At 54.4% G+C, this 26,508-nt stretch overlaps 1 protein-coding gene across 3 annotated transcripts; it reads left to right on the top strand.

Moving 5' to 3' along the window:
• Positions 1-1,894: 1,894 nt before the first annotated feature.
• Positions 1,895-25,113, top strand: CACNB1 (calcium voltage-gated channel auxiliary subunit beta 1). 3 transcript variants are annotated; one of them, XM_030808244.1, is made up of 14 exons: positions 1,895-2,192; positions 4,637-4,723; positions 8,010-8,129; positions 12,697-12,819; positions 13,372-13,508; positions 13,729-13,805; positions 15,147-15,166; positions 15,432-15,512; positions 15,914-15,972; positions 16,157-16,266; positions 16,434-16,585; positions 20,836-20,931; positions 21,382-21,567; positions 23,258-25,113. In XM_030808244.1, exons 1-14 carry the CDS (start codon positions 2,109-2,111, stop codon positions 23,720-23,722), a joined length of 1,797 nt encoding a protein of 598 aa, XP_030664104.1. In that variant the 5' UTR covers positions 1,895-2,108; the 3' UTR covers positions 23,723-25,113. The 3 variants fall into 3 exon arrangements, with proteins under 3 accessions (XP_030664104.1, XP_030664106.1, XP_030664105.1); XM_030808245.1 differs by lacking the exon at positions 1,895-2,192 and adding an exon at positions 2,262-2,334; XM_030808246.1 differs by lacking the exons at positions 15,147-15,166; positions 23,258-25,113 and adding an exon at positions 14,197-14,351 and having other exon boundaries at positions 21,382-21,781.
• Positions 25,114-26,508: the final 1,395 nt, after the last annotated feature.

The following is a 26,508-nucleotide window of genomic DNA, read 5'->3' on the forward strand; positions in this document are numbered from 1 at the left end:
GGAGGCCAAGGCGGGCGGATCACTTGAGGTCAGGAGTTCGAGACCAGCCTGGCCAACATGGCGAAACCCTGTCTCCACTAAAAATACAAAAATTAGCCGGGCGTAGCGGCGCGTGCTTGTAATTCCAGCTACTGGGGAGGCTGAGGCAGGAGAATCGCTTGAACCCAGGAGGCGAAGGTTGCAGTGAGCCGAGATTGCACTACTGCACTCCAGCCTGGGCAACAGAGTGAGACTCTGTGTCCAAAAAAAAAAAAAAAAAGGCAGTTCTTTTCTTCTGATCAGGAACACCCAATGTAAAAATCCAAGAAGAGCATTCTGAGGTTTAAGAAGTCTACATCTGAATTGAGGCTCCAACTCATGATTGGTTCCTGCTGATCACCCTATCCGTTTCATCTCAACTTTCCTGGCTGAGAAAGTAGAAGAAAGAGAAAGGGAAGCAACATTTATGCTACTTCCTCACAACAACACAATTAGCGTTGCCCTCCTTATACAGCTAAGTAACAGATTGAGAACGCAGGTATTTCTGATTGCAAAGCCCATGGTTTTGCGGTTATGCCAGCCTTTCTTGTCTCCAAGGGGCAGGTGGAAACCCTGCTCAGGATTGGAGCTCTCCTGGAACGTTTCTAATGGGCTTCATCTTCACTCACTGCTCCGCCTTCCCCAAGGTGTTGTAATCAGAGGAATGACAGACTGGCCATTCACTTGCTATTAGAGTTGGGTGAGGAGGAGGAGTCCCATAGTCTCCTCTCCTGCAGAACACAGCAAGGTGGTGGCCTTATTTTAAGGTCACTTGACCTGGAGAGGGTCTTCTCCATCTCTCCTTTCTGTGGAGCAGGAGAAGGGGTGGAGTAGGAAGGGAATGGGTCCTCCTGTCATGACTGACCCCTTCATTGAAACTTACACCTTCTCCAAACACCCCAGCAATTCATTTAATTCTCCCTCATCCTCCCAATAATACCAGGTGACACAGACTCCACAGTACCAGCAACCCCATTTTATAGGAGAGGAGGAAACTGATGCTCAGAGAGGTGATTTGTCCAGGGATATACAACCAGAAACAGCCTGAGCCAAATTGGCGCCAGGGTCTATTGCCCAGAATCTCCTATTCCTCTTCTCTCCACCAGTCATGGTGGGTGGAGTCCAGATCTTGGATGTTTCTCCCTAAATCAGGGGTAAAGGTGGCACAATTCTAGGTCAAAGGTCATGAGATCTGATTTTACCAGCTTCTCCTCTCTCAGCTCCATATTTCTTCCTCTTTTCTCATCCAAGAGCAGGGACCTCACCTAGCCCCATTCCTGGCCTTTTGGAAGAGCAGGGGTTGGGGGGACGGTGTATCCTAGTGACTGATTAGGGCAGGACTCCTGGACCCCTTGGATTTCTTTTGCTGTCGCTATTGGACACCCTCCCCATCTCAGCCTCAGCCTCCCACCGGCAGCCCCAGAGCCATGTTGGAAGGGAGAGGCTTTTCTGTTTGGTTTGAGGCAGCCTGGGCCCCACACTGGGGAGAAAGGAGTTAAAGCCAGGTCCCAGGATCACCGGGACCGGGAAGTTCCGGTGGCCCAAACAGGAGTGGGTTGGGGGGACCCGCAGGAAGAGAGGTTTGGGACAAAAGGGGGGCGGTGCCAGCCATGCCAATCCCCATCAGCGCTCGGCATCCACTGGTAGACCGCCCCCCCCACCCCTCCCCCAAGTTCCACGCCTAGTTTCTCCCTTCCCGCCCCAGCGGGCCGCCTGCACCCCACGGCCAGTCAGAGGCTCACCTGCGGCCCCCTAGAGCCGAGAGGGGCTTGCCTCCCTGCTGCCGCACGCCCATTGTGTGCGCCGAGCCGGCGGAGGGGCTGCGAGGGGCGGGGCCGGGCGGGCGGAGGGAGGGAGGGAGGGAGCGAGGGAGGGACGCGGGGAGATGCTGAGCCTACGGGGGAGGCGGCGGCGGCAGTGGAGAGAGCGGGAGGAGCGAGGGAAGGCAGGAAGGAGGCAGCCGAAGGCCGAGCTGGGTGGCTGGACCGGGTGCTGGCTGCGCCGCGCTGCTCTCGGCTCTCACGGCCTCTCCCATGCGCTGAGAGCGTCCGGCTGGGCCGGGCCGGCGGCGGGAGGGGAGGCTCCTCTCCATGGTCCAGAAGACCAGCATGTCCCGGGGCCCTTACCCACCCTCCCAGGAGATCCCCATGGAGGTCTTCGACCCCAGCCCGCAGGTGAGGCTTGGTGGCCCGGCCCAACGGGAGGGGGCCGCTCCCGCGGACCGTGTTGAGGTCGGCTCGAGAGGCGCGGGAGAGGAAGGGTTATATGCCGGGCGCGGAGGAGAGAGGGATGCCTGCGCGCCCCCCATCCTTGCAGGTTGTGATTGATGGGCGCTGGGCCTGGGGCTGGGTGGCGATTCTGCGGAGCGGGGAGGGGGCGGGTGGGCTGCCTGTCACCCTCGCCTCGTTATCTCCCCCGCGTCAAGGTTCCTGCCGCTTGGGCACCAGCTTCAGTGGGCTGAGCGTGGGGGTGCTGGTGGAGAGGGGATCTGGGCCTTGAGAAGGGGAGGTTGAAGGAGGCTAGAAAGCGAGGCAGGCAAGGGGGGCGACGCAGAGCACGCTCGGGGGCGCCAGGCGGGTGTGGGTGGGGCGGGGGTGGCACGAGGAGGTGGCCGAGGCGATGGTCAGAGGGCGGTGCCAAATGCCAACAGGCCTTCAAAGCCGCAGACACTGGTTCTCGAGGGTGGGGAAAGGGCCAACCCCGGGCAAGGTCCCCTCCCAGCCACCTGGGCTCCATCTCTATGTCGGACCTGCTCCCCTCCCCCCACACCCACGTTGACTTACCCCACCCCCACCCCCGCCCCGAAAACGCCTCCAAAGTTTGGAAAGTTGGATGGATGCCAACTCACCGGAGGGTGGAAAAGCTGTTTTACCTGGGGGAGGGGTCTACTTCTCCATCCCCACCCGCACACTTTTCCTACGCCCCTGGTTACCCCCAGGAAGTGGCATTCTTGGGCGTGGTGGGTTCCCATGGGGTGACCAGCAGGCTGTGGGATGGTCGCGCCAGGGGATTTCTTTGGGACTGTCCTTCTCCAAGGATAGCATTAACTCTTCTGTTACTGTGGCCACCAGCTGTAACTACCATGATAATGTGACTGATGGGTATGTAGAGGGGTCAAGTCAGACCTAAAAATACCTTCCTCCACCCCAGGCCCCTTTGAGCCTGGGAGGCAGCTGACTGGGGCCTTCCTTTCAGCTGTCCCCTGTCCCTCTGAGTGCCACTCCCTTTACCCAGCCTGGCAGTGGGGGGGAGGGTGGTGTCTGGGATTCACTGGGGGATCCTCCTAGGTTTGTAGGGAGCACAAAACTAGAGTTAGGGTATATGTCTGGTTTGAGAGAAGGGCGGGGAGGGGAGGATCTTGGAAGGGTCCCCAGGGGCCGTCCTCCCCCATTTTCCATCCTCTTTCTTGCACCCTGATCCCAGCAGCCAAAGCCCCCAGTCTGATCACAGCCCCTCCACGTTCTTTGGCCAAAGAAAGTCTAGGATGGAGACCGAGGGCAGGGACTTGGAAGTCTGAGCCCTCACTCACTCTCCCCATTCTGGACTGGGCTGAGGCCAAGTGTGTGTGGGTACGAGCTGGGGAGGGCCAGAAGCAGCTCTTCTTACAGGAGGACTGGAAATACCTGACGCCCTTAACCTGAACGTGTGCCTTCCATTCATGGTCAGGCAGTATTTCCTCCACCCAAGCCAGGAGCTCAGTCTGTGAGACTGAGCCAGCTTACCCCCTAGGGATCTGTGGGGCTGTGTCCTAGGCTCATGTGGGGCAGGGCCGAGGGACATTTAGATTGATGGGTACCATGGGCATGGGGCGTGGGCAGTGGTAGCTGGGGGCCACAGGGTAGAAGCTGGATCCCTCTTGCCTCCTTGGGGAGGATTGTAGCTACCGTGATTGTGAGAGAGGGAGCTGAGAAAAAGTCCTGTCTGGGCAAGGGATGAGAGTGGGGACCAAAATCTGCCCCCATGGTGCCAGGGATCGGGCTGGATGTTTACTCTCCAAATACAGTTCCTTGCCCCTACTCCCTCCCCAGAAATCTGGCTCTGAGTCTCCAAGAGAGCTGTCATCCCCTCCCTACTCTGTGAATAGTGAAGGGAAGAGCTGGGCACAGGGGAGAAGCCAGGCTGGGCCCTGGGTTGGCAGTTCCTCCTCTCTGGGGGCCACCAACACAAACAGCCCTGCTCTGCTCCTGCGGAGGGGGAGTGGGGGGGACTTCCCGATCTCCCCACCCAACACCCAGCACTGCCGGCTGCCTCTCCCTTCCTCGGAGGCCTCTGCAGCCTGCCCAGCATCTTAATTAGCTCTGCTGCCTAATGAGCCTCCAGCTTCTCCGCGCCTCCCCCCTTCCCAGCCTCTCTGGCTTGGTTTGGGGGTTTCCATGTGGGCCTCCTAGGGCTCTCTTGCACTGGTCCCCACTCCTGGCTGTGCTCTGGGCCCTCTCCATGAGGATGGGAGACCCTCCCTCCCGTTGGGTCGTACCACCTCAGGAGGAAGGTGCAGGGGGGTGGGGGGTGGGGCTGGGAGTGCTGTTCCCAAGCTTGGCTATAGCTCTGGGGCTGGCAAGATGAGGGTTGGGAAAGGGCCCTTCTGATTCTACTCTTGTTCCTTTCCTGGCCTCTTCAGGGCAAATACAGCAAGAGGAAAGGGCGATTCAAACGGTCAGATGGGAGCACATCCTCAGATACCACATCCAACAGCTTTGTCCGCCAGGTAATGGGGAGGCTGGGCGGAGAGGAGGGAGGTGGCTGGTTGGTGGAGACCATTGGTGAGCCAGGTCTGCAGTATTCTCCAGGCACCCTTCCCTGTGCCATTTGTCACTTGCCTGGAGCCACCCCATCACCCTGACACCCCATGACCTCTCCTGGATGTGCTGTCAGTGGCACCCACTCACTCAGCCCCCGCCCCTGCCCGGCCCCTCCCCCAGCACCAGGCACCCTCCCCTGCTGCCTGCTGGCCTGCGTCATCTCATTCAGGGACAGCCTGGCCTGCCTCCCTCTAGCTTGCTTCGGGCTGTCACCCACTCCCCCTGCCGGCTGTCTGCTTCCATGTCCTCCCCCAGAATCTGTGACAGGGTGGGGTGGAGGCAGGTCCTAGGAAAAGCAGAGCAAGGATGTTTGGGTCCCTGTAGTCCTGGTGAGGTCCTGGTCAGGGAAACATGCTCCTCATCTCGAGACATGACTGTCTAAGAAGCACAGAGAAAGGGTGATGGTGACGGGGGTGGGGGTGGTTGAGGCATGAGGCTGTTGATTTTATAATAGAGAAGACGGTAGCCCAGCACCCCTGCCTGAAAGGGTGTAACTGAGAATAGCTTTCTGAGGTCTTCTGTGCTCAGTCAGTAAGTGGCTGCTCTCATCTCTCTGTCAACCCTGGGCCATCTTAGGCTCAGGGTGAGGAACCGAGAGAGGTATGTGGTTGCTATGACTACTTAGCATCTCACCAAAGCCTGGTACCCAAAAAAGGCGAGAGGGGCTTGGGATTAGACAAGGAAAAGGCTTGCATTGAAGAGGAAATGGGCAGGGCATTCGAGGGCAGAAGACAGCACAGAGGAGGGGTCCTCTGGAGATGAGCCCCTCCCTTCCACCTTGGGCCAGGAGCGAGGGTGATACCAGGCAAATCCACCACTAATTAGAGTGAGGCCCTTCTTTCCGATTCTTCTGTCTTTACAGCACTTGGCACATGTGAGCCTCAGTCTGACTTGGGAGGTTCAGGAAGGGGAGGCTTCATTCTAGCCTTTTCTAAGTATAGGAACAGACAGGAAGTCCTTTCTTCAATCACTCCCTCATCCCTCCTGTTGCAGGACATGGCCAGGGCTAGGAAGAATGACGCTGTGCTTTTATTGCCCCTCTTGGCAGAAAAGGACCTTGGCTCCTTCAGTGTTTGCCAGCCCAGGGAGTCAGACCCCAGCCTCCAATTCTTCCTCCTTTTAGTTCCCCAGCTCTGATCCCCGGTAGGTGGTGGGGAGCGGTGGGGGGCAGTCCTTGCCACATCTCTGAGCTAAATATACCCTAGCAGTTTGCACATGTAGCAACTCTGCTTGTAACCTGAGCCCCCAAGGGAACGGGCAGTTTGGGCCACCCCCTAGGCCAGCAGGGCCAGGCACCGAGGGCGCCGGGATGGAGGCGCCCAGCCGGACCCTGGTGGTGGTGAGCTGGGGATGGAGTGGGGTGGCGGCGGGTAGAACAGCCTCTCAGGAAAGCTGGCGGAGGTCAGCCTTTACTCCAGCCTGTCTCCATGCCTCCTCACTGTTTCCTGTCTTCTGCCATTTCTGATGTGTGCATGTGTATGCGCGTGCATGTGTCTGCATATGTGTGTGTGTGTGCGCATGCCTACATGTGTGTCTGTGTGCACCCGTGTGTCTGCATATGTGTGTGTGTCTGCCCGCACATGTGCATCTGCCTGTGTGTGTGTGTGCATGTAACTGTGTGTGTGTGTGCGCGCGCGTGCGCGTGCCTGCGTGTGTGTTGGGGTCGGTGAGTGTGTGCGTGCGTATGCCTGCATGTGTGTTGGGGTTGGTGAGTGTGTGTGTGTGCACGCGCATGCCCGCGTGTGTGTTGGGGTCGGTGAGTACCTCTCTGCTAGTCTGTCTCCCTGTCTGTTTCCCTGGCTCTTTGACTCTGTGTGCTCCCATCAGGGCAGAGAGTGGGAGCTACACTGGTTTTCTCTCCTTCTCTCCTTCCTGCCTCTTTCCCCACTTCTGTTAGTGACCCCCGCCCCACCCCAACCCTTCCCCCGTGGGTCTCCCATTTTCATTATTTGGCTGGGAAAGAGATGGGCAGCTGCACCAGCTAATGACCTGAGGCCCCTGGGGAGAGGTGGGACTTTGTCTTCTGTCTTTCCCAGGTCCCCTCCATGCCAAACTCATGGACCTTCCTGGCCAAGTGACCCTTTTCTGCCCTCAGGAAAGAACCCCTACAGCTCTGCAGTCCTCCTCTTTTGCCACATAACCTCATATGCCTTGTCTAACACCACCCCCGCATAGTCACACAAATCCACACCTCCTGCCTCCTGCCCTCACTTGTCCCCTAACCTCAGGGTCACAGATGTCTGGGAGCTCCCCCCCAGTACACTCACATGTGGCTGTACGCACACAGTCATATGCAGCCAACTATAGAGCACACCCTCCTTCACACACTTGTACTTGCACATCCACGCACACACATGAATAAGCACGTGCATTCCCACTACCAGGTCTGTACGGGCAACATGTGTCTTACACATATATGTGCATACCTAACGGAGTCCCTTGTGCTCTGGGTTGGTCATTGTGGTCAAAGCCAGCTGTCTGGCACCCAGCAGCCCTCATTTCAGGGAAAGCCCTGTCCCATATCCTGCTCTTAACTTGCCTCTTCGGTCTGTACCAGCCTGGAACTCTTGAGTTCTCTTGTGTCCTAGGAGAGCCTGAGGACTGGGGCTGTAAGTAGTGAAGTTTGATTCTGGCAGTACCAGCTAGAGGAGCAGGGGAGGTAGGAGTCTATCTCCCTCTACCCTGGAACAGAAGCTGGCAAAATCTGTGGTGGCCCCATCCTGCGGAGCAGGCCGTCCGCGGCTGATAGTGCAGAGAGCTCAGGCCGAAGCTGGTGGCTGCAGTCCCTGGAATGGATGCCACTGGACCTCAGCTGAGTCTATCTCAGCGGGTGCTGGGGGCAGGGGAGGGAAGGAGCAGTGGGAGTAGAGACTCGTCCCTGGCATTCCTCCCTTGCCTTGTGCCCCTATCAGGTTCCCACCCCTCCCGGGGCCCCAAGCAGCTGTCCTTGGGCCTGCCTTCATCTCCTGCTTGCTGCTGTCACCCTCACTAGGGCCACACTTTGCCCAGGGGTCTGAGAAATCTCAGCTCCTGGTCCCTTCCACCTAATACCACCTTCTCTTAGCCCTTGTAGTGTCATGCTGGGCTGGCTGGGGCTTGAGGCATCCATGATGGGTGGCACCTCCATGCCTTCCCAGGCCCAGGAGCTGGGAGGGGCAGCAATGGCCCTGATCTGGCTCTCTCTATTTTCAGGGCTCAGCAGAGTCCTACACCAGCCGTCCATCAGACTCTGATGTATCTCTGGAGGAGGACCGGGAAGCCTTAAGGAAGGAAGCAGAGCGCCAGGCATTAGCGCAGCTCGAGAAGGCCAAGGTGAGAAAGATGTGGGGAGGGGCTGTGCTGGCATGATTTCCCCCAGCCCTGGGCCATAGAGAGAGCCCAGACAGACCCAGGGCCAAGTCTTGACCCAGCCACTTCCTAGTACCCCTGAACCTTGCACCTCTGTCCTTCACCTGCACAATGTGGGCTATAATACGTGCCTGCTTATACAGTATAATAAGTATAATAAGTGCCTGTTATTATACTGTTTCCACACAGAATAAGGGCTTGATAAGTGCTAAAAATTTCTTTTTTTTTTTTTTTTTTTTTTTTTTTTTGAGACGCAGTCTTGCTCTGTCACCCAGGCTGGAATGCAGTGGCGCGATCTCAGCTCACTGCAACCTCCGCCCCCCGAGTTCAAGTGATTCTCCTGCCTTAGCCTCCCGAATAGCTGGGATTACAGGTGCGCACCACCACGCCTGGCTAATTTTTGTATTTTTAGTAGAAACGGGGTTTCACCACGTTGGCCAGGCTAGTCTCAAACTCCTGACCTCAAGTGATCTGCCCACTTCGGCCTCCCAAGGTGCTGGGATTACAGGCGTGAGCCACTGCACCCGGCCAGTGCTAAAATCTCCACATCTTCCTGGAATCAAACTTCCTGGGCTGGAATCCTGGTCCTGACTCTTTTTTTATTCTTGAGACAGAGTTTTGCTCTTGTTGACCAGGCTAGAGTACAATGGCGCGATCTTGGCACACTGCAACCTCCACTTTTCCGGGTTGAAGCGATTCTCCTGCCTCAGCCTCCTGAGTAGCTGGGATTACAGGCATGCTTCACCATGCCCGGCTAATTTTGTATTTTTAGTAGAGATGGAGTGTCTCCATGTTGGTCAGGCTGGTCTTGAACTCCCGATCTCAGGTGATCAGCCAGCCTCAGCCTTCCAAAGTGCTGGAATTACAGGCTCTGGTCCTGACTCTTTTTTTTTTTTTTTTTTTTGAGACAGAGTCTCGCTCTGTCACCCAGGCTGGAGTGCAGTGGCATGATCTCAGCTCACTGCAAGCTCCGCCTCCCGGGTTCACGCCATTCTCCTGCCTCAGCCTCCCCAGTAGCTGGGACTACAGGCGCCGGCTGCCACGCCCGGCTAATTTTTTGTATTTTTAGTAGAGATGGGGTTTCACCATGTTAGCCAGGATGGTCTTGATCTCCTGACCTTGTGATCCGCCCCCCTCAGCCTCCCAAAGTGCTGGGATTAGAGGCATGAGCCACTGTGCCTGGCCTGGTCCTGACTCTTAATAGCTGTGTGATCTTAGGAAAGTCACATTAAAAGGAAGATAATAATACCACTTAACTTCAGAGGATTTTTTATTTTTGTGATGAATATAAATGAGAGAATATGTGTGAAGTATGTAACATGGTACCTGGAACACTAAATGGTCATTACTGTCATTATTGTTTTTTTTTTAAATTTAATTTCAGGCCAGGTGCGGTAGCTCACGCCTGTAATCCCAGCACTTTGGGAGGCCGGGTTGGGCAGATCACTTGAGGTCAGGAGTTCGAGACCAGCTTGGGCAACATGGTGAAACCCCGTCTCTACTAAAAATACAAAACTTAGCTGGGTGTGGTGGCGTACGCCTGTAATCCCAGTTACTCGGGAGGCTGAGGCACCAGAATCGCTTGAACTAAGGAGGCAGAGGCTGGAGTGAGCCGAGATCATACCACTGCACTCCGGCCTGGGTGACAGAGCTAGCGAGACTCTGTCTCAAAAAACATAATAATAAATAAATTTAAATATTTGTTATTTTTTATGAGACAGGGTCTTTCTCTGTCACTCAGGCTGAGTGTAGCAACGTGATCATGGGTCACTGGAGCCTTGACCTCCCAGGCTCAAGTGATCCTCCCATCTCAGCCTCCCGAGTACCTGGAACTATAGAGGCATACCACCACACCTGGCTGATTTTTTATTTTTTGTAGAGATGGGATCTTGCTATGTTGCCCAGGCTGGTCTTGAACTCCTGGGTGCAATTGATCCTCCTGCCTCGGCCTCCCAAAGTGCTAGGATTATAGGCATGAGCCACTGTGCCCAGCCCCTTTTATTTATTTATTTATTTTTGAGATGGAGTCTCACACTGCTGCCCAGGCTGGGGTACAGTGGTGTGATCTTGGCTCACTGCAGCCTCCGCCTCCCAGGTTCAAGCGATTCTCCTTGCCTCAGCCTCCCAAGTAGCTGGGATTATAGGCACCCGCCACCATGCCCGGCTAATACTTTTTTGTATTTTTAGTAGAGATAGGGTTTCACCATGTTGGCCAGGCTGGTCTCAGAACTCCTGACCTCATGATCTGCCCGCCTCGGCCTCCCAAAGTGCTAGGATTACAGGCGTAAGCCACTGTGCCCAGCTGCCCCTTTTATTTTTTAAAAACAGACAGGGTGGGCTGGGTACGGTGGCTCACGCCTGTAATCCCAGCGCTTTGGGAGGCTGAGGCGGGCGGATCACCTGAGGTCATGCATTTGAGACCAGCCTGACCAACATGGTGAAATCCCATCTCTACTAAAAATACAAAACTAACCAGGTGTGATGGTGCATGCCTGTAATCCCAGCTACTTGAGAGGCTGAGGCAGGAGAATCGCTTGAACCAAGGAGGCAGAGGTTGTGGTGAGCCGAGATTGCGCCATTGTACTCCACCCTGGGCAACAAGAGTGAAATTCCGTCTCAAAACAAAACAAAACAGACAGGATCTCCCTGTATTGCTCAGGCTGGTCTCAGACTCTTTCCCTCAAGCCAGTATTGGGATTACAGGTGTGAGCCACTGTGCCTGGCTGCTATTATTATTATTATTTTATTTTATTTTGAGACGGAGTCTCGCTCCGTCGCCCAGGCTGGAGTGCAATGGCGTGATCTTGGCTCACTGCAACCTCTGCCTCCTAGATTCAAGTGATTCTCCTGCCTCAGCCTCCTGAGTAGCTGGGATTACAGGTGTGCGCCACCATGCCCAGCTAATTTTTGTATTTTTAGTAGAGATGGGGTTTCATCATGTTGGTCAGCCTGGTCTCGAACTCCTGACTTCATGATCCACCTGCCTTAGCCTTTCAAAGTGCTGGGATTACAGGCATGAGCCACTGCGCCTGGCCTATAACTATTATTTAATTTATTTATTTTGTTTTGTTTTTGAGACGGAGTTTCGCTTTTGTTGCCTGGGCTGGAGTTCAATGGCCCCATCTCAGCTCACTGCAACCTCCACCTCCCAGGTTCAAGCGTTTCTCCTGCCTCAGCCTCCCAAGTAGCCAAGATTACAGTCATGTGCCACCACGCCATGCTAATTTTGTATTTTTAGTACAGACAGAGTTTCACCATGTTAGTCATGGCTGGTCTCAAACTTTTGACCTCAAGTGATCCACCTGCCTTGCCCTCCCAAAGTGCTGGGATTACAGGAGTGAGCCACCGTGCCCGGCCTGCTATTATTATTATATTTTCTGGGTATCATTGTGGGCTTCCCCACCCCAACCCTTTTCATTCTTGAGTGCCCCGCCTCCACCCTGAGAGGGCTGAATTCCACATTTTGCTTTCTTGTTTTTTATTGTAAAAGTTAATATACATGGAGAAAACCACACAAGTCAATTCAGTATACATTTTTTTTTTTTTTTGACGGAGTCTCACTCTGTCATCCATGCTGGAGTATAGTGGCATGATCTTGGCTCACTGCAACTCTGCTGCCCCGGTTGAAGTAATTCTCCTGCCTCAGCCTCCCAAGTAGCTGGGATTACAGGCATCTGCCACTGCGCCCAGCTAATTTTTGTATTTTTAGTAGCGACGGGGTTTCACCATCTTGGCCAGGCTGGTCTTGAACTCCTGACCTCATGAATCCATCTGCCTCTGCCTCCCAAAATGCTGGGATTACACGCGTGAGCCACTGCGCCCAGTGTTTTTTTTTTTAGACAGAGTCTTGCTCTGTCGTCCAAGCTGGAGTGCAGTGGTGCCATCTCGGCTCACTGCAACTTCTGCCTCCTGAGTTCAAATGATTCTCATGCCTCAGCCCCCTGAGTAGCTGGGATTACAGGTGTGTGCCACCATGCCCAGCTAATTTTTTTGTATTTTTAGTAGAGACAGGGTTTCACCATGTTGGCCAGGCTGGTCTCAAACTCCTGGTCTCAAGTGATCCACCTGCCTTGGCCTCCCAAAGTGTCAGTATATATTTTGTTGTTGTTGCTGTTGTTTTGAAATGGAGTCTTGCCCTGTCGCCCAGGCTGGAGTGCAGTGACACAATCTCGGCTCACTGCAACCTCCACCTTCCAGGTTCAAGCAACTCTCCTGCCTCAGCCTCCCGAGTAGCTGGGATTATAGGCACCCACCACCACGCCTGGTTAATTTTGTATTTTTAGTAGAGACGGGGTTTCACCATGTTGTTCAGGCTGGTCTCGGACTTCTGACCTCAGATGATCCACCTACCTTGGCCTCCCAACGTGCTGGGAATACAGGTGTGAGCCACCACACCCTGCCCGTGTCCATACACATTTCAAGGAATAATTACAAAGCAAACATCCAAGTAACCACCACGACTGTCAGGAAGTTGTACATCACATTGTGGTTTACCCTCTAGTTGCCATCCTCCCCTGTGTGCCTCCTCTAGACCAAGCCAGTGGCATTTGCCGTGCGGACAAATGTCGGCTACAATCCGTCTCCAGGGGATGAGGTGCCTGTGCAGGGAGTGGCCATCACCTTCGAGCCCAAAGACTTCCTGCACATCAAGGAGGTGGGTATCTGGAGGGAGGGCAGGGAAGTGGGTGCCAGGAGACAGGCAGCCAGAGTGCTAGTGGACAAAAGGCTTCTGAGCCAAGCAGAGCCAGGCTGAACCTGCTGTGTGACCTTAGACAAATCTCTCCACCTCTCTGAGCCTCTTAATTTTCTACTGGAAAAATGAGGTGGTAATGCTTAGGTCAGAAGGTTGTTGGGAGGGTTTGTCAGGGGGCCTGAACTGGCATGGCGATGTGCCAGGGACATGTAGGTATCCGCATTTACTCCAGCGGCCTTTGTAGAGTAGGGTGGGCACATGGGGAGAAGAAGGACTCTCAGAATTGCACTGGGCTGGTGGCAGGGTGGTCCATGGCCAGAAAGCATGCTGGTCCTGGAGTTGTCCTGAGAATTGGCAGCTCCACTCAGAGGCTGGAGCCAGGGCTGGGGATTTTCGAGGGTGCCACCCCTGGGCAGGGAGGTGAGTCTGGGCGTTTCCCCTGGAGAGTGACTGCTAGCTTGCCCCTGCAGTTTCCCTCTTGCTCTTTCCACCCACCTGCCATATTCTTTGCAGAAATACAATAATGACTGGTGGATCGGGCGGCTGGTGAAGGAGGGCTGTGAGGTTGGCTTCATTCCCAGCCCCGTCAAACTGGACAGCCTTCGCCTGCTGCAGGAACAGAAGCTGCGCCAGAACCGCCTCAGCTCCAGGTGTCTGGGTGGGGCAGGGGAAGGGGATGTTGCCAACCCCAGGAGAGGCCATACAGCCTGGACTAGGCCTCAATGGTTGCCCCTGGCCCTGAGGGCACAGAGCTGCCTGTGGCATCACCAGTGGGGCTGGAGCACCTCCAGGGGTGCCGCATGTGAGAGGATGAGATCCCCCCACGCCCACCTCTTTGCTCACAAGCTCGGTTTGCCTCTGCCCACACAGCAAATCAGGCGATAACTCCAGTTCCAGTCTGGGAGATGTGGTGACTGGCACCCGCCGCCCCACACCCCCTGCCAGTGGTAAGAGCCATCGGCATGCAGGGGGTTGGGGAGAAGCTCCTGGGTGGGGTGGTCTCCCCACTCCCTGACTCCTCCTTTCCCTGCAGTAGGAAACACCCCAATCCTGAGTCCCCCAAGCACATGCAGTGGTTCCCCCTCCATGAAGAGTAGGATACCCCTCAAGCTGGGCCTGTCATGTCTCTCCTCTCCCTTTTCTTTGGTAGCTCCATCTCTCTGCCTGATTCCCCTGCCCTGCCCCCATTCATTTCTCCCAGCCCTGTTCCATTCACCTCTTCTTCTTTCTTTTTTCCCCATCCCCATCCCTGCGTTCTGTACTTGTGTCTCCACGTTCATCTCACTCCTTCTCCCCACCTCGCCTCCCTCCTCCCTCTCTCCTGACTCTCCGGTCCAGGTAATGAAATGACTAACTTAGCCTTTGAACTAGACCCCCTAGAGTTAGAGGAGGAAGAGGCCGAGCTTGGTGAGCAGAGTGGTTCTGCCAAGACTAGTGTTAGCAGTGTCACCACCCCGCCACCCCATGGCAAACGCATCCCTTTCTTTAAGAAGGTAATTCTCGCTGTGTTTTTGCAAGAGGTGGGGGAGTCAGGGCCAGCACTTTGGTGGAGGGAAGGGGGCTGTAATGGATTCAGATGTGGTACCAACCTGTTCTGTGGGCATCAGGGCTTCCTGCTGAGGGAAGGGTAGCATGGGCACATCCCCCTCCACACACAACTCCACCCTGGCCCGATCTCCAGGAAGGAGATCTTGCCCTTGGAAGGTTGCCCCCACACCTGGGGCAGCAGGGTTTGGTGGTCATGAACCCTGACCTCTCCCCTCACTCCCAGGGGCCTGCTCTGGTGTTGGTGTCTACCCTGGCATGTGAAGCAGGGCATGGGATGGCATTCCTTCTTTGACCTTTTTTGACTCTCTGGGTGGGCACATAGTGGGTGGGGGGGCTGCTGGCTGCAAAGCAAGACAGTTAAGGGAACCCCTAAAATGGGCAGGTTGGCATGCACTGGGGGCAAGAGATGGGCACCACGGTAGGGGCTGTCACCCTCTCCAGCTCTTTCCCAAGACCCAGAAGAGGGTAGGATATGTCTGAATATTCCCACATCCACTGGACTGACTGTCAGTCCTGCTCCCAGCCCTGATCCAGGGCCACCTCTGGCTCCCCCTTGGCGTGGGGTCCCGTTCCCCGTCTCTGGCTCTGTCTGTCACTAACACGCATGCCCTGTTATCTCTCCTCGTCTGCCCGGCACCCCCTCCCTCTCTTGTCCTGGCTCCTGCCTTGCCCTCTGCCCCTGCCTGGGTCCCCTTCCCTCCCTCCTCCCCCTTCCCTCTCTTGGCAATCTCTGGACCCAGCCAAACAGAAGCAGAAGTCGGTGAGTATCACAGCTTTCTGTGTCCTCCTCCCCACTCCCTGGGATGAGCTAGGGGGACCTTCTAACACCCATTCCCACATCTGTCCCCCATTTTCCTCACCCTTCCTGGTTCTCCCTGGCCATCCCTCCCCACCTCCACCCTGATCCCCACATCTGGGCTCTGGGACCAGGGTGGGGGAAGGCTGCATGGGGGAGCCTGGAGTCTGGGGGAGAGGATCTAATGTCATCTCCACTCTGGGGTTTCCCCTCCCTGCTTCCCCCCCAGACAGAGCATGTGCCCCCCTATGACGTGGTGCCTTCCATGAGGCCCATCATCCTGGTGGGACCGTCGCTCAAGGGCTACGAGGTAGGACTTCCTAGAGGGGAGTGGATGCAGAGGGGCCTTAGAAAGATCTTCAGACCCCAGAGAGATCCCCTAGAAGGGCCCAGATCCCAAGGCATCCTCCCAGGAGTGCTACAGACCTTCAGAGACAACCCCCAGGGGGCCCAATCCACGGAAAGACCCACACTGAGGAGCCCCGTCCCCCAAAGAAACCCTCAGAAGAGCCCTCCCAGAGATGCCACTTACAGGGACCTTGGAACCAGAGACCCCAGTGGAGGCCCCTGAGACCCAGACCCCCGCCTGCCGTAAAGGCCTGTCCAGAAGAAAGTGGAACGTGAGGGTACAAATACCCAGCCACTCAGAGTCTGAGCGGCTTTAAATGCCTGCCTTCTCCTCCCTCCCTCCCCACAAACCCCCACCCCCAGGTTACAGACATGATGCAGAAAGCTTTATTTGACTTCTTGAAGCATCGGTTTGATGGCAGGTAAGATCCTGGGAGCTGCTCCTCGCACCTACCATTGCTCTCTGCTGCTGGGGATGGGCAGGATGCCTCAAATCACAATCCTGGGACTCGGACTGAGGAACAGAAGGCGGGCCTGGAACTGGGGAGTGGGCAGGACATTCCAGCCCACCCTGACCCCTGACTCCCCTCTTGCCCCATTCTCCAGGATCTCTATCACTCGTGTGACGGCAGATATTTCCCTGGCTAAGCGCTCAGTTCTCAACAACCCCAGCAAACACATCATCATTGAGCGCTCCAACACACGCTCCAGCCTGGGTGAGCCCACTCCTGCTGTCTTCACTCCCTCTTTCTGGGCCGGACGTGGGAGGGATGGGAGGTGTGGGAGGTAGTGGGCAGGGCCATCTCCAGAAGCGTTCCCTCCACCCACTGCTTCCTGGGAGGCCACCTGACATTCCCCCATCCACATGACTCCATGCCCCCAGCTGAGGTGCAGAGTGAAATCGAGCGAATCTTTGAGCTGGCCCGGACCCTTCAGTTGGTCGCTCTGGATGCTGACACCATCAATCACCCAGCCCAGCTGTCCAAGACCTCGCTGGCCCCCATCATTGTTTACATCAAGATCACCTCTCCCAAGGTGGGTGCAGGAGCCTGACCCTGGCCAGGACAGCGTGGTTTAAAAGGGCTGCTTGGATTTAAATCCCAGCTCCACTGCTTACTAATTGTGTGACTTAATCTGCCTGAGTCTTAGTTTCCTTCTCTGTAAAGCTCCATCGTATTGTCAAGTGTTTCAACCTCATATGAATGTATAGCACTTAGCAAATGGTCTGATACAACACGTTAGCTATTATTTACTATTATTAGGGTCATGCAGACCAGTCCCCTGTCTCCACTCTGATTGACCTCCCGCCATTGGACTGAAAGAATTCTGTGCTTTTTGTTCCAGTGCCACCCAGCTACTTGGCAGTTGGGAGGTTTTTCCTTTCTTCTTCTTTTTTTTTTAAGTCAGGATCTCGCTCAGTCACCCAGGCTGGAATGCAGTGATGCAATCATAGTTCACTGCAGCCTCTACCTCCTGGGCTAAAGCAATCCACCCACCTTGGTCTCCCAAGTAGCTGGGACTACAGGTGTCCACCACCATGCCTGGCTAATATTTTTTATTTTTTAGAGATGGGATTAGCTGTGTTGCCCAGGCTGCTTTCCTCTCTTGATATCAGCCCTTTTGGCTGCAGTGTCCTCATTTGGACTTTGATAGAGGGGAAAGGAAGGCCGCCTTACTTTTTCCTTGTATTGCAGCACCATTAACTTTCCCTTCTAGATGCCAGTGGGGATCTGAGAAACATGGAGGAAGAGTTGAGGTGAAGGATTTGAAGTTAGAAGACAGCATGGGCTTGAAATTCTAGCTCTGATTGGTTTACGTATTGATTTATTCTTATTGTTGGTTGTTTTTTATTGAACTTGGAATCTTGGAGGAATTATTTAGCCTCTGATTTTCTATTTCTTCACCTATAAAGTGGGGTTATAATCCCTCTCTTGTGTTATTGTTCAGAGGATTGCGGTAAGGAGCCCAGTATACTGTCTGATTTATTTATTTATTTATTTTTATATATTTTTTAAGACGGAGTCTTGCTCTGTCACCAGGCTGGAGTGCAGTGGCGAGATCTTAGCTCACTGCAACCTCCACCTCCCAGGTTCAAGCGATTCTCCTGCCTCAGCCTCCTGAGTGGCTGGGACTACAGGAGCACACCACCACGCCCGGCTAATTTTTTGTATTTTTTAGTAGAGACGGGGTTTCACCATGTTGGCCAGGATGGTCTCGATCTCCTGACCTCATGATCCGCCCACCTCGGCCTCCCAAAGTGCTGGGATTACAGGCATGAGCTACTGCACCCGGCCTACTGTCTGATTTATGAGGGCAGCCAATAGTGGTAACCATTATCATCCCATGAGCTGAGCTCCCTGGACCAGTTACTTAACCTTTTTTTTTTTTTTTTTTTTTGAGACAGAGTCTTGCTCTGTCACCCAGGCTGGAGTGCAGTGGTGCGATCTCACTCTCTACAGCCTCTGCCTCCCAGATTCAAGTGATTCTTGTGCCTCAGTCTCCCGAGTAGCTGGGGTTAGGATTACGGGCACACACCACCACACGTGGCTATTTTTTTTTTTTCTTTTTTCTTTTTGAGTAGGAGTCTCACTCTGTCACCCAGGCTGGAGTGCAGTGGTGTGATCTTGCTCACTGCAACCTCTGCCTCCTGGGTTCAAGTGATTGCTCTGCCTCATCCTCCTGAGTAGCTGGGACTACAGGCACACGCCACCATACCTGGCTAATTTTTGTTTTTTTAGTAGAGATGGTGGGGTTTCACCATGTTGGTCAGGTTGGTCTCGAACTCCTGACCTTGTGATCCGCCGGCTTTGGCCTCCCAAAGTGCTAGGATTACAGGTGTGAGCCACTGCGCCCAGCCACAGCTGGCTAATTTTTATATTTTTAGTAGAGACAGGTTTTCACCATGTTGGCCAGGCTGGTCTCAAACTCCTGACCTCAAGTGATTTCTCCTGCCTCAGCCTCCCTAAGTGCTGGGATTACAGGCCTGAGCCACCGCGATCAGCCTGCTTAACCTTTCTGAGTCCTCTGTTTCTAATGAGATAAAGGGGATGATGGGATTTAAGTACTCCCTGAGGGGAGTCGAAAGGACCAAATGAGATAATGGATGCAAAAACACTAAACTAGAAAGTAACCAATGCTTCCATTTCCCCCACTGAGGTTAAGAGGAGGGACTCTGGAACCAGGCAGCCTGGACCTTCGACTCCAGGGCTGTCACTTACTGGCTCTGTGTTCCTTTGGCAAGTGGCCAAACATCTCTGCCTTGGTTTCATCTGCAGCATAGGCATACTGGGTTTGTGAAGATTAAATAAATGGGTTAACCATGAAAAATGCTTGGTATTGGGCCAGGCACGGTGGCTTACACCTGTAATCTCAGCACCTTGGGAGGCCAAGGCCGGCGGATTGCCTGAGCTAGAGTTCAAGACCAGCCTGGGCAACATGGTGAAACCCTGCCTCTACTAAAATTCAAAAAATTAGCTGGGCATGGTGGTGGGCACCTGTAATTCTAGCTACTTAGGAGGCTGAGGCACAAGAATTGCTTGAACCCAGGAGGCAGAGGTTGCAGTGAGCCGAGATCGCATCACTGCACTCCAGCCTGGGTGACAGAGCAAGACTCTGTCTCAAAAATAAATAAATAAATAAATAAATAAAAGTAAATGCTTGGTATCCCAGAACTATACCTGTTCCATTTTGTAAAAAGATTTTCATTTTCAAATAATTTCAGATTTACAAAAGTGTGGCAAGAATAGTATCAAAAAAATCTTATTTTTTGAATATTCTTCACCAGGATTCACTAATTTTTTAACAGTTTTATTGAGGTAGAATTCCCATACCATTAAGTTCAGCCATTTAAAGTCTATAAGCCAGGCTTGGTGGCTCATACCTGTAATCCCAGCACTTTGGGAGGCTGAAGCAGGTGGATCGCTTCAGCTCAGGAGTTGGAGACCAGCCTGGGCAACATGGCAAGACCGTCTCTATTAAAAAATAAAAAATAAGTGTACAGTCTAATTTTTTTCAGATTCACAAATTTTGAAACATTTACTTTTATCTTTCTCTCTTTTTTTTGGGGGGGGGAAGGACGAAGTCTTGCTCTGTCACCCAGGCTGGAGTGCAGTGGTACGATATTGGCTCACTGCAATCTCTGCTTCCCAGGTTCAAGTGATTCTCCTGCCTCAGCCTCCCAAGTAGCTGGGATTACAGGCACCCACCACCACACCTGGCTAATTTTTGTATTTTTAGTAGGGACAGAGTTTCACCATGTTGGCCAGGCTGGTCTCCAACTCCTGACCTCAAATAATCCACCCGTCTCAGCCTCCCAAAGTGCTGGGATTACAGGTGTGAGCCACTGTGCCCAGTCAGCCTAGTTTTCTTTAATCTGGAAGGCTTCCTCAGCCTTTCTTGAATTTTCCAGAGACTGACATTTAGGCAGAGTACAAGACAGCTATTTTGTAGACTGTCTGTCCCTCAGTGTGCGTTTGTGTGGTTGTTCCTCATGATTAGTTTCCAGTTTTGCATTATTATAATTATGGTTCTTGTTGTTGAGATGAGAATGGTAATAGTAGCTATCTAACAGGATTGTTGTCAGGGCTAAATTGATCATGTGAGAAGCACAGAACAATGCTGGTATGTAGCAAGTGCCCCATAAAGGAAGACTGTTGTTGTTGCTGTTGTTAATATAGAGGGCGTGGCTGGGCTCAGTGACTCATGCCTATAATCCCAGCACTTTGAGAGGCTGAGGCAAGTGGATCACTTGAGGCCAGGAGTTTCAGACCAGCCTGGGCAACATAATAAGTCCCTGTTTCTACAAAAACATTAAAAAAAATTAGCAGGGTATGATGGCACATGCCTGTAGCCCTAGTTACTCAGGAGGCTAGGCTGGGGGCTCGCTTGAGTCCAGGGTAGAGTGAACTGTGTTCACACCACTGCACTTCAGCCTGGGCGACAGAGCGAGAACCAGTCTCTAAAATTAAAAAAAAAAAAAAAAAAAAAAATGAAGGGTGGGTGGGCCTACAAACAAGGTTAGAGAAGTTGAGAAGGAGAATCACTGCCCTTCATATAGCCCCTAAGGAAGGCTGGCATGACACCAGGAGAGAGCCTGAGCATTGCATAGGGTAGACACAGGGCTGCTGAGGTCATTTCTGCAGAGGTGCCCAGGGCTGAGAGTTATGGAACATTCAAGGGTCCTGACACTGGCTCTCCATGCTGATCCAACCAGGACCCGCCTCTCTGACTGGGTGCATTGCCTGAGTCCCTCTAGCTCCTCTTCCTTTTCTCCCTCCCCAAACCAGGTACTTCAGAGGCTCATCAAGTCCCGAGGAAAGTCTCAATCCAAACACCTCAACGTCCAAATAGCAGCCTCGGAAAAGCTGGCACAGTGCCCCCCTGTGAGTGCCTAGATCCCGGGGAAGGGAATGGAGGGAGGACATTTGGGTTGTCCTGGTTTCCTCTGGCCTACATGAGAGACAGAGTGACCAGGAACACCTGGGTCAGGCCCGTGGGTGCAGACTGGTCTTCCGGAAAGAGCGCAGGTCTGTCAGTCAAAGACTGGGTTCAAGCCCCAGAAGCACCCTTCAACGTGGAGACTCAAGCCCTGTCTCCCAGCCTTGGTTGCCTTATCTCTAGAATGAGGGAGTTGGACTGAGTGCCAAAACTTCTTGCAGTTCTGCCAATCTGTAGATCTGAGAGCTCTGCTTCCCTTCTTCCACATCCAGAGGCCTCTTTTTAACCTTGTCCTTCAATCCCTTGACTCTACCCACTGCACCCAGGCCACACCCTCAACCCCCTTGGCCATGCCCCACTCATCCCAGCCCTGCCCCCTAACCCCGCCTTCACAGGAAATGTTTGACATCATCCTGGATGAGAACCAATTGGAGGACGCCTGCGAGCACCTGGCAGAGTACTTGGAAGCCTATTGGAAGGCCACACACCCGCCCAGCAGCACGCCACCCAATCCGCTGCTGAACCGCACCATGGCTACGGCAGCCCTGGCTGCCAGCCCTGCCCCTGTCTCCAACCTCCAGGTACAGGTGCTCACCTCGCTCAGGAGAAACCTCACCTTCTGGGGCGGGCTGGAGTCCTCGCAGCGGGGCAGTGTGGTGCCCCAGGAGCAGGAACATACCATGTAGTGGGCGCCCTGCCCGTCTTCCCTCCCGCTCTGGGGTCGGAACTGGAGTGCAGGGAACATGGAGGAGGAAGGGAAGAGCTTTATTTTGTAAAAAAATATGATGAGCGGCAGCTTCTGGTGTCTGTGGTTTTTGATGGGTCTGGGGCTTCTGGTGCCGTCTTCCTGAGCCTGGTGCCATAGGACCGCATCTGCTGCCCGCTGGATATGAGGCCTGATGGGAGCGCTTTTAAGACAAGGGACTAGGAAGGACATGCGAGGAAGACTGATAAACTCATTCGCTGGACTCCACACCCTTTTTAGACCCAACAGAGCAGGGGCCTTCAGAGCCAGGGAAACCTACATTAAACCTGGACTCTCCCTCCCTGCAGCCCTGACTCCACAAGGCCCCTTAAGAGGGACCAAGAATGTGGCATCTTCTATGACTTGATGCTGAACCTTCCACCATTCTCCCAGTTAAAGTCCAGGAAAGGACCTCCCATGGGAGACCCATCCTGCCTTGCCATCCTCCCATGGGAGCCACAGCCCACCTCTTGATTGCACACCATTAAGTATAAGGTCCTAAGAGCCAGGAGAAACCCATGAAATCATTCTAGACTGTAGCTTTCAAATTTGTTTTCAGTAACAGAGCCCATTTGTTCAATGAATCTTATGTGGAAGCTGAGGATGTAGATAATGCATCCTTGCTCTGCCCTGAGGGAGCCAGGGGAATGGCCTCCCCTCCACCTCCATGGGGTCCCCTGAAGCACTTCTGTGCCCTCCCCACCCAACCCCACCCCAGATCTCTAGGTAACAGTTTGGAAACTGCTGCTTAGGTCTAACCCCCGTCACATTACAACCAATAAACGAGGCCACAGAGAGGGGAACTGTTTGCTTAGGGTCACACAGCTTGACATGGCAGGGGAGGGACTGGAACCCCTCTTGTGCCCCACCTCCACGTGACATTTGGCAATGAGGACACTGGGCCACCTCTTCATCTTCAGTAGGAGGGGAGACCCAGCAGCCTTCTCCAGCTTGCTGCTTTGAGTGCTTGTTGGGGGCAAGGGATGAATCCCATCAGCCTTGGAGATGGTGTCATCTGACTAGGGAATGGTGGGAGAAGCATGGAGTTCTGGAAGCTTGAGATTGGGGTTTGGTGTGGGTCGAAGCAGCCAGGGTCAGCAAGTTTGAGCTGAAATCCCGTTAATATATTTGGAAAACCAAAGGCAATGACTAACCCAGTCAACCACTAATGAGTGGCAATACTGAGCTGTTAATGATGATTAACCCCAAGATAGCATTAATGACCTGCACTGAGGAAGCGGTGACTCACGGTTCACGGCTGTTGGCCATAGTTGCCCTGAGAGTTCATATGTCCTCACATCTGTTGAAGATCGGGTGCCCCCTGTCCAGAGAGAGGAGCAAATGCCCCGAGGTCTGTCCTCTGGCTGGGCTCCAGAGCCATTTGTCCCCGGGGCCCCTCCCCTAGAGCCAGCACCCTCTTCATCCAGGCCAGACCTCTTAATGCTGTCACTAACTTGCCTTGCTTTGTTGTGTTTTTCTCACCCCTGCCTGATCTGCATGGTGTGTGCTGTACGTCTGCTAACCAGGGACCCTACCTTGCTTCCGGGGACCAGCCACTGGAACGGGCCACCGGGGAGCACGCCAGCGTGCACGAGTACCCAGGGGAGCTGGGCCAGCCCCCAGGCCTTTACCCCAGCAGCCACCCACCAGGCCGGGCAGGCACGCTACGGGCACTGTCCCGCCAAGACACTTTTGATGCCGACACCCCCGGCAGCCGAAACTCTGCCTACACGGAGCTGGGAGACTCATGCGTGGACATGGAGACTGACCCCTCAGAGGGGCCAGGGCTTGGAGACCCTGCAGGGGGCGGCACCCCCCCAGCCCGACAGGGATCCTGGGAGGACGAGGAAGAAGACTATGACGAAGAGCTGACCGACAACCGGAACCGGGGCCGGAATAAGGCCCGCTACTGCGCTGAGGGTGGGGGTCCAGTTTTGGGGCGCAACAAGAATGAGCTGGAGGGCTGGGGTCGAGGCGTCTACATCCGCTGAGAGGCACGGGCCACACTGCGGGAGGAAGGGCTCTGAGCCCAGGAGAGGGGAGGGAGCGAGGGGCTCATACGCGACATGTATTCGCCTCCAGGGGGCGCTGTCTCCCTCCTTTCGGATGCCTTTGCTCAAAGCTTGGGGTTTCTTCGGTGTTATCATCCCAGCTCCCGGGAGGCCCTTAAGCCCCAGTTGTCAGTTTTTACCTGCCTGTTGTGGATGGATGGGGGATACCCACCTTTCTGAAGTGTCCCCTTTCTCTCATCTTAAGGGGCTCTCCTCCCTCACCCTCCTAGAGAAAAGGTGCACTTCCTTAACTCTTTCTACTCGGGGCCGTAAGTGACGGTCCTAAGTGGGATGGCTCTCCTTCTCCCAAGCTGCAGTACTGGGGAAGGGCTGGGCGCTTTTCCTGGAAAGGGAGGCCACAGATTCTTTCCCATGGGGCTATCTTCCCCAGACCCCAGATCCAAGGTCCCTCACCCTGCCTGCTCCTTCCTCCCAGCTTCCTGGCAGCATCGTCTGGTCGGTGAAAGCCATAGCATGGACACCTCATGGGGAGCTTGTCTTGGGGAGGGTTCTGGGTGGAAGCTGGCAGGCATACAGCACCCTCTACCCTCCGTGGCCATGGCAACATCCAGGGCCCAGAACGCTGAGAAGTGAGCAGCCGAGACGCTGCTCCCCACCCCCCACCTCCATGCCTCAGCCTTTGCCTACCCCAGGAATGAGCTTGGCCTCCAACATCCCTTGCCTGCTGCCATTAGAAGAGGGGGCCCCTCTGCATCTGAGCCCCCCATCCCTGTGCCACCTGGGTGTGGAGCCCATGGAACACTCTGGTCCGCCTCATTTTAAACCAAAAAACTGCTCCTTCACCCTCACCCTGAGGCCCCAGGGGAGAGGACCCGTGGGATGGTGCCCAGGGGTTGCCTTGGGACCTCGGATCTCCTCTGGGGGGCTTGGCTGCTGCTGTTGCTGCTCTGTATTTGCCTCTCGTGATTCTGTTTGTTACCCATGTTCACTTCCCCCAGGAGAGGCCTTGGTACCCCCTCTCCCCTAGGGCATCCCTCTGCCTTGGCATCCCTGTAGCCCAGCAGCCCTGCCCCTCCCCAGCATCCCAGCTGGGCCAGAGAGAGCCGACTGTGCCAACAAGGACTGGGCCCTGCCCGGCTGCCCGCCTCAGGGATGGGCACCTCATGCCTGTCTCGCCACCTCCTGTGCCAATGTCCCACCCTCCACCTGGGGGTGGGGTGCAGCTTCCACTTACTGATTAGAAGATACCACTGCCCGCCCTTCCCCCCTCCCTGTCTGGTGTCCTGTGCCCCCATCTGTCTGTCTATATTTGTCTGTACTCCCCTAGGAGAAGTATTTTGCCATATATAAAACCACTGTCCTGTCCTTTGTGGCTGCCTCCCTAGCCTGCTTCTTTGTCCTCGCCACATAGTCATCAGCCTAGGCACCTGGGAGCTGCTGATATGCAAGGGGAGTTGAAGGGGTAGGTGCCTGAAGAAGCTGTGCCCTGAGTCGTTGACTCAAAAGAAAAGATGATCCTTTGATTTTAGCCCTCTGATGTATTATGCCCAAGCCAGGAGCTGCTTGGGCAGTCCCAGCTCCACACTGGCCCTGAGCCCCTTCACTTACCTGTCTCTCCACAAGTAGAGCCAAAGGCAATGGGAACCTCAGTGTTGCTCAGTGGGTGAGGTCCAGACCCACTGGTGCAATGTCTTAAATACACATGATTGTTTTTCTGCTCTTGTGGCCTCACTGTGCCCCAATATCTCAGGAGAGGGAGGAGCTGAGCTTCTGGCTCCACTAATGCCCCTCTCGTTCCTGCTAACCAGCTTTGGGGACAGGGAGGCAGACTACTTGTGCGGGCAGGTCAGAGAAAATCAGGGATTCTGCCAGTCCCAGACTGAAAGTCAGCAGGTGAGTGTATCCCTTCCTCCCATCCCCAGCTGGCAGGATGTGGACTTCTGACAGTTACTGCAACCACCTGTGTCTTGCCTCACACAGTACCCTCAAACTACTTTCCCTCCCTCCTGGTTCTTTTTCTTTTTCTTTTGGTTTTTTTGAGATGGAGTTTCGCTCTTGTTGCCCAGGCTGGAGTGCAGTGGCGCGATCTTGGTTCACTGCAACCTCTGCCTCCCAGGTTCAAGCGCTTCTCCTGCCTCAGCCTCCCAAGTAGCTGGGATTACAGGCACGTGCCAGCATGCCCAGCAAATTTTTGTATTTTTAGTTGAGACAGGGTTTCACCATGTTGGCCAGGCTCCTGACCTCAAGTGATCCACCCGCCTTGGCCTCCCAAAGTGCTGGGATTACAGGCATGAGCCACTGCACCCAACCTGGTTCTTGTTTTTTGTGCTGGTGGCCGTGGAGGACTAAAATACCCGAGTCCACTACCTGAGTGCTGAGGCCCAACATGAGTGAGTGAGTGTGTGTGTGCAGGGCAAAAGACATCCCCCAAGACCCTAAAGATGAGGAGTTAGTGGATCAAAGGAAAGGGGAACTGAGGAGGCCCAGAGGTGAAGTGGCTGACCCCACTTCCCTGGGGAGCCAATGGCAAAGTTGAGATCCTAGTCTCTGCCTCCCAGCATAGTGCATTTCCCACTGCCTTCCTAAAGAATCATTCATTCCTGTGTTTCTTCCTTGAACAAACGTTTATTGAGCACCTCCTATGTACCAGGCACAAGTCTACGTAGGGGCCATAGATGATTTCAGCACAGCATAATGTGCTCTCTGCTGTGGGAGCACTGGGTACTGTGGGAGCATTGGGTACTGTGGGAACCTGAAAGAGGGGT

This window comes from Nomascus leucogenys, unplaced genomic scaffold (genome assembly GCF_006542625.1).
Source record: "Nomascus leucogenys isolate Asia unplaced genomic scaffold, Asia_NLE_v1 Super-Scaffold_285, whole genome shotgun sequence".
Classification (NCBI taxonomy): Eukaryota; Metazoa; Chordata; class Mammalia; order Primates; family Hylobatidae; genus Nomascus; species Nomascus leucogenys.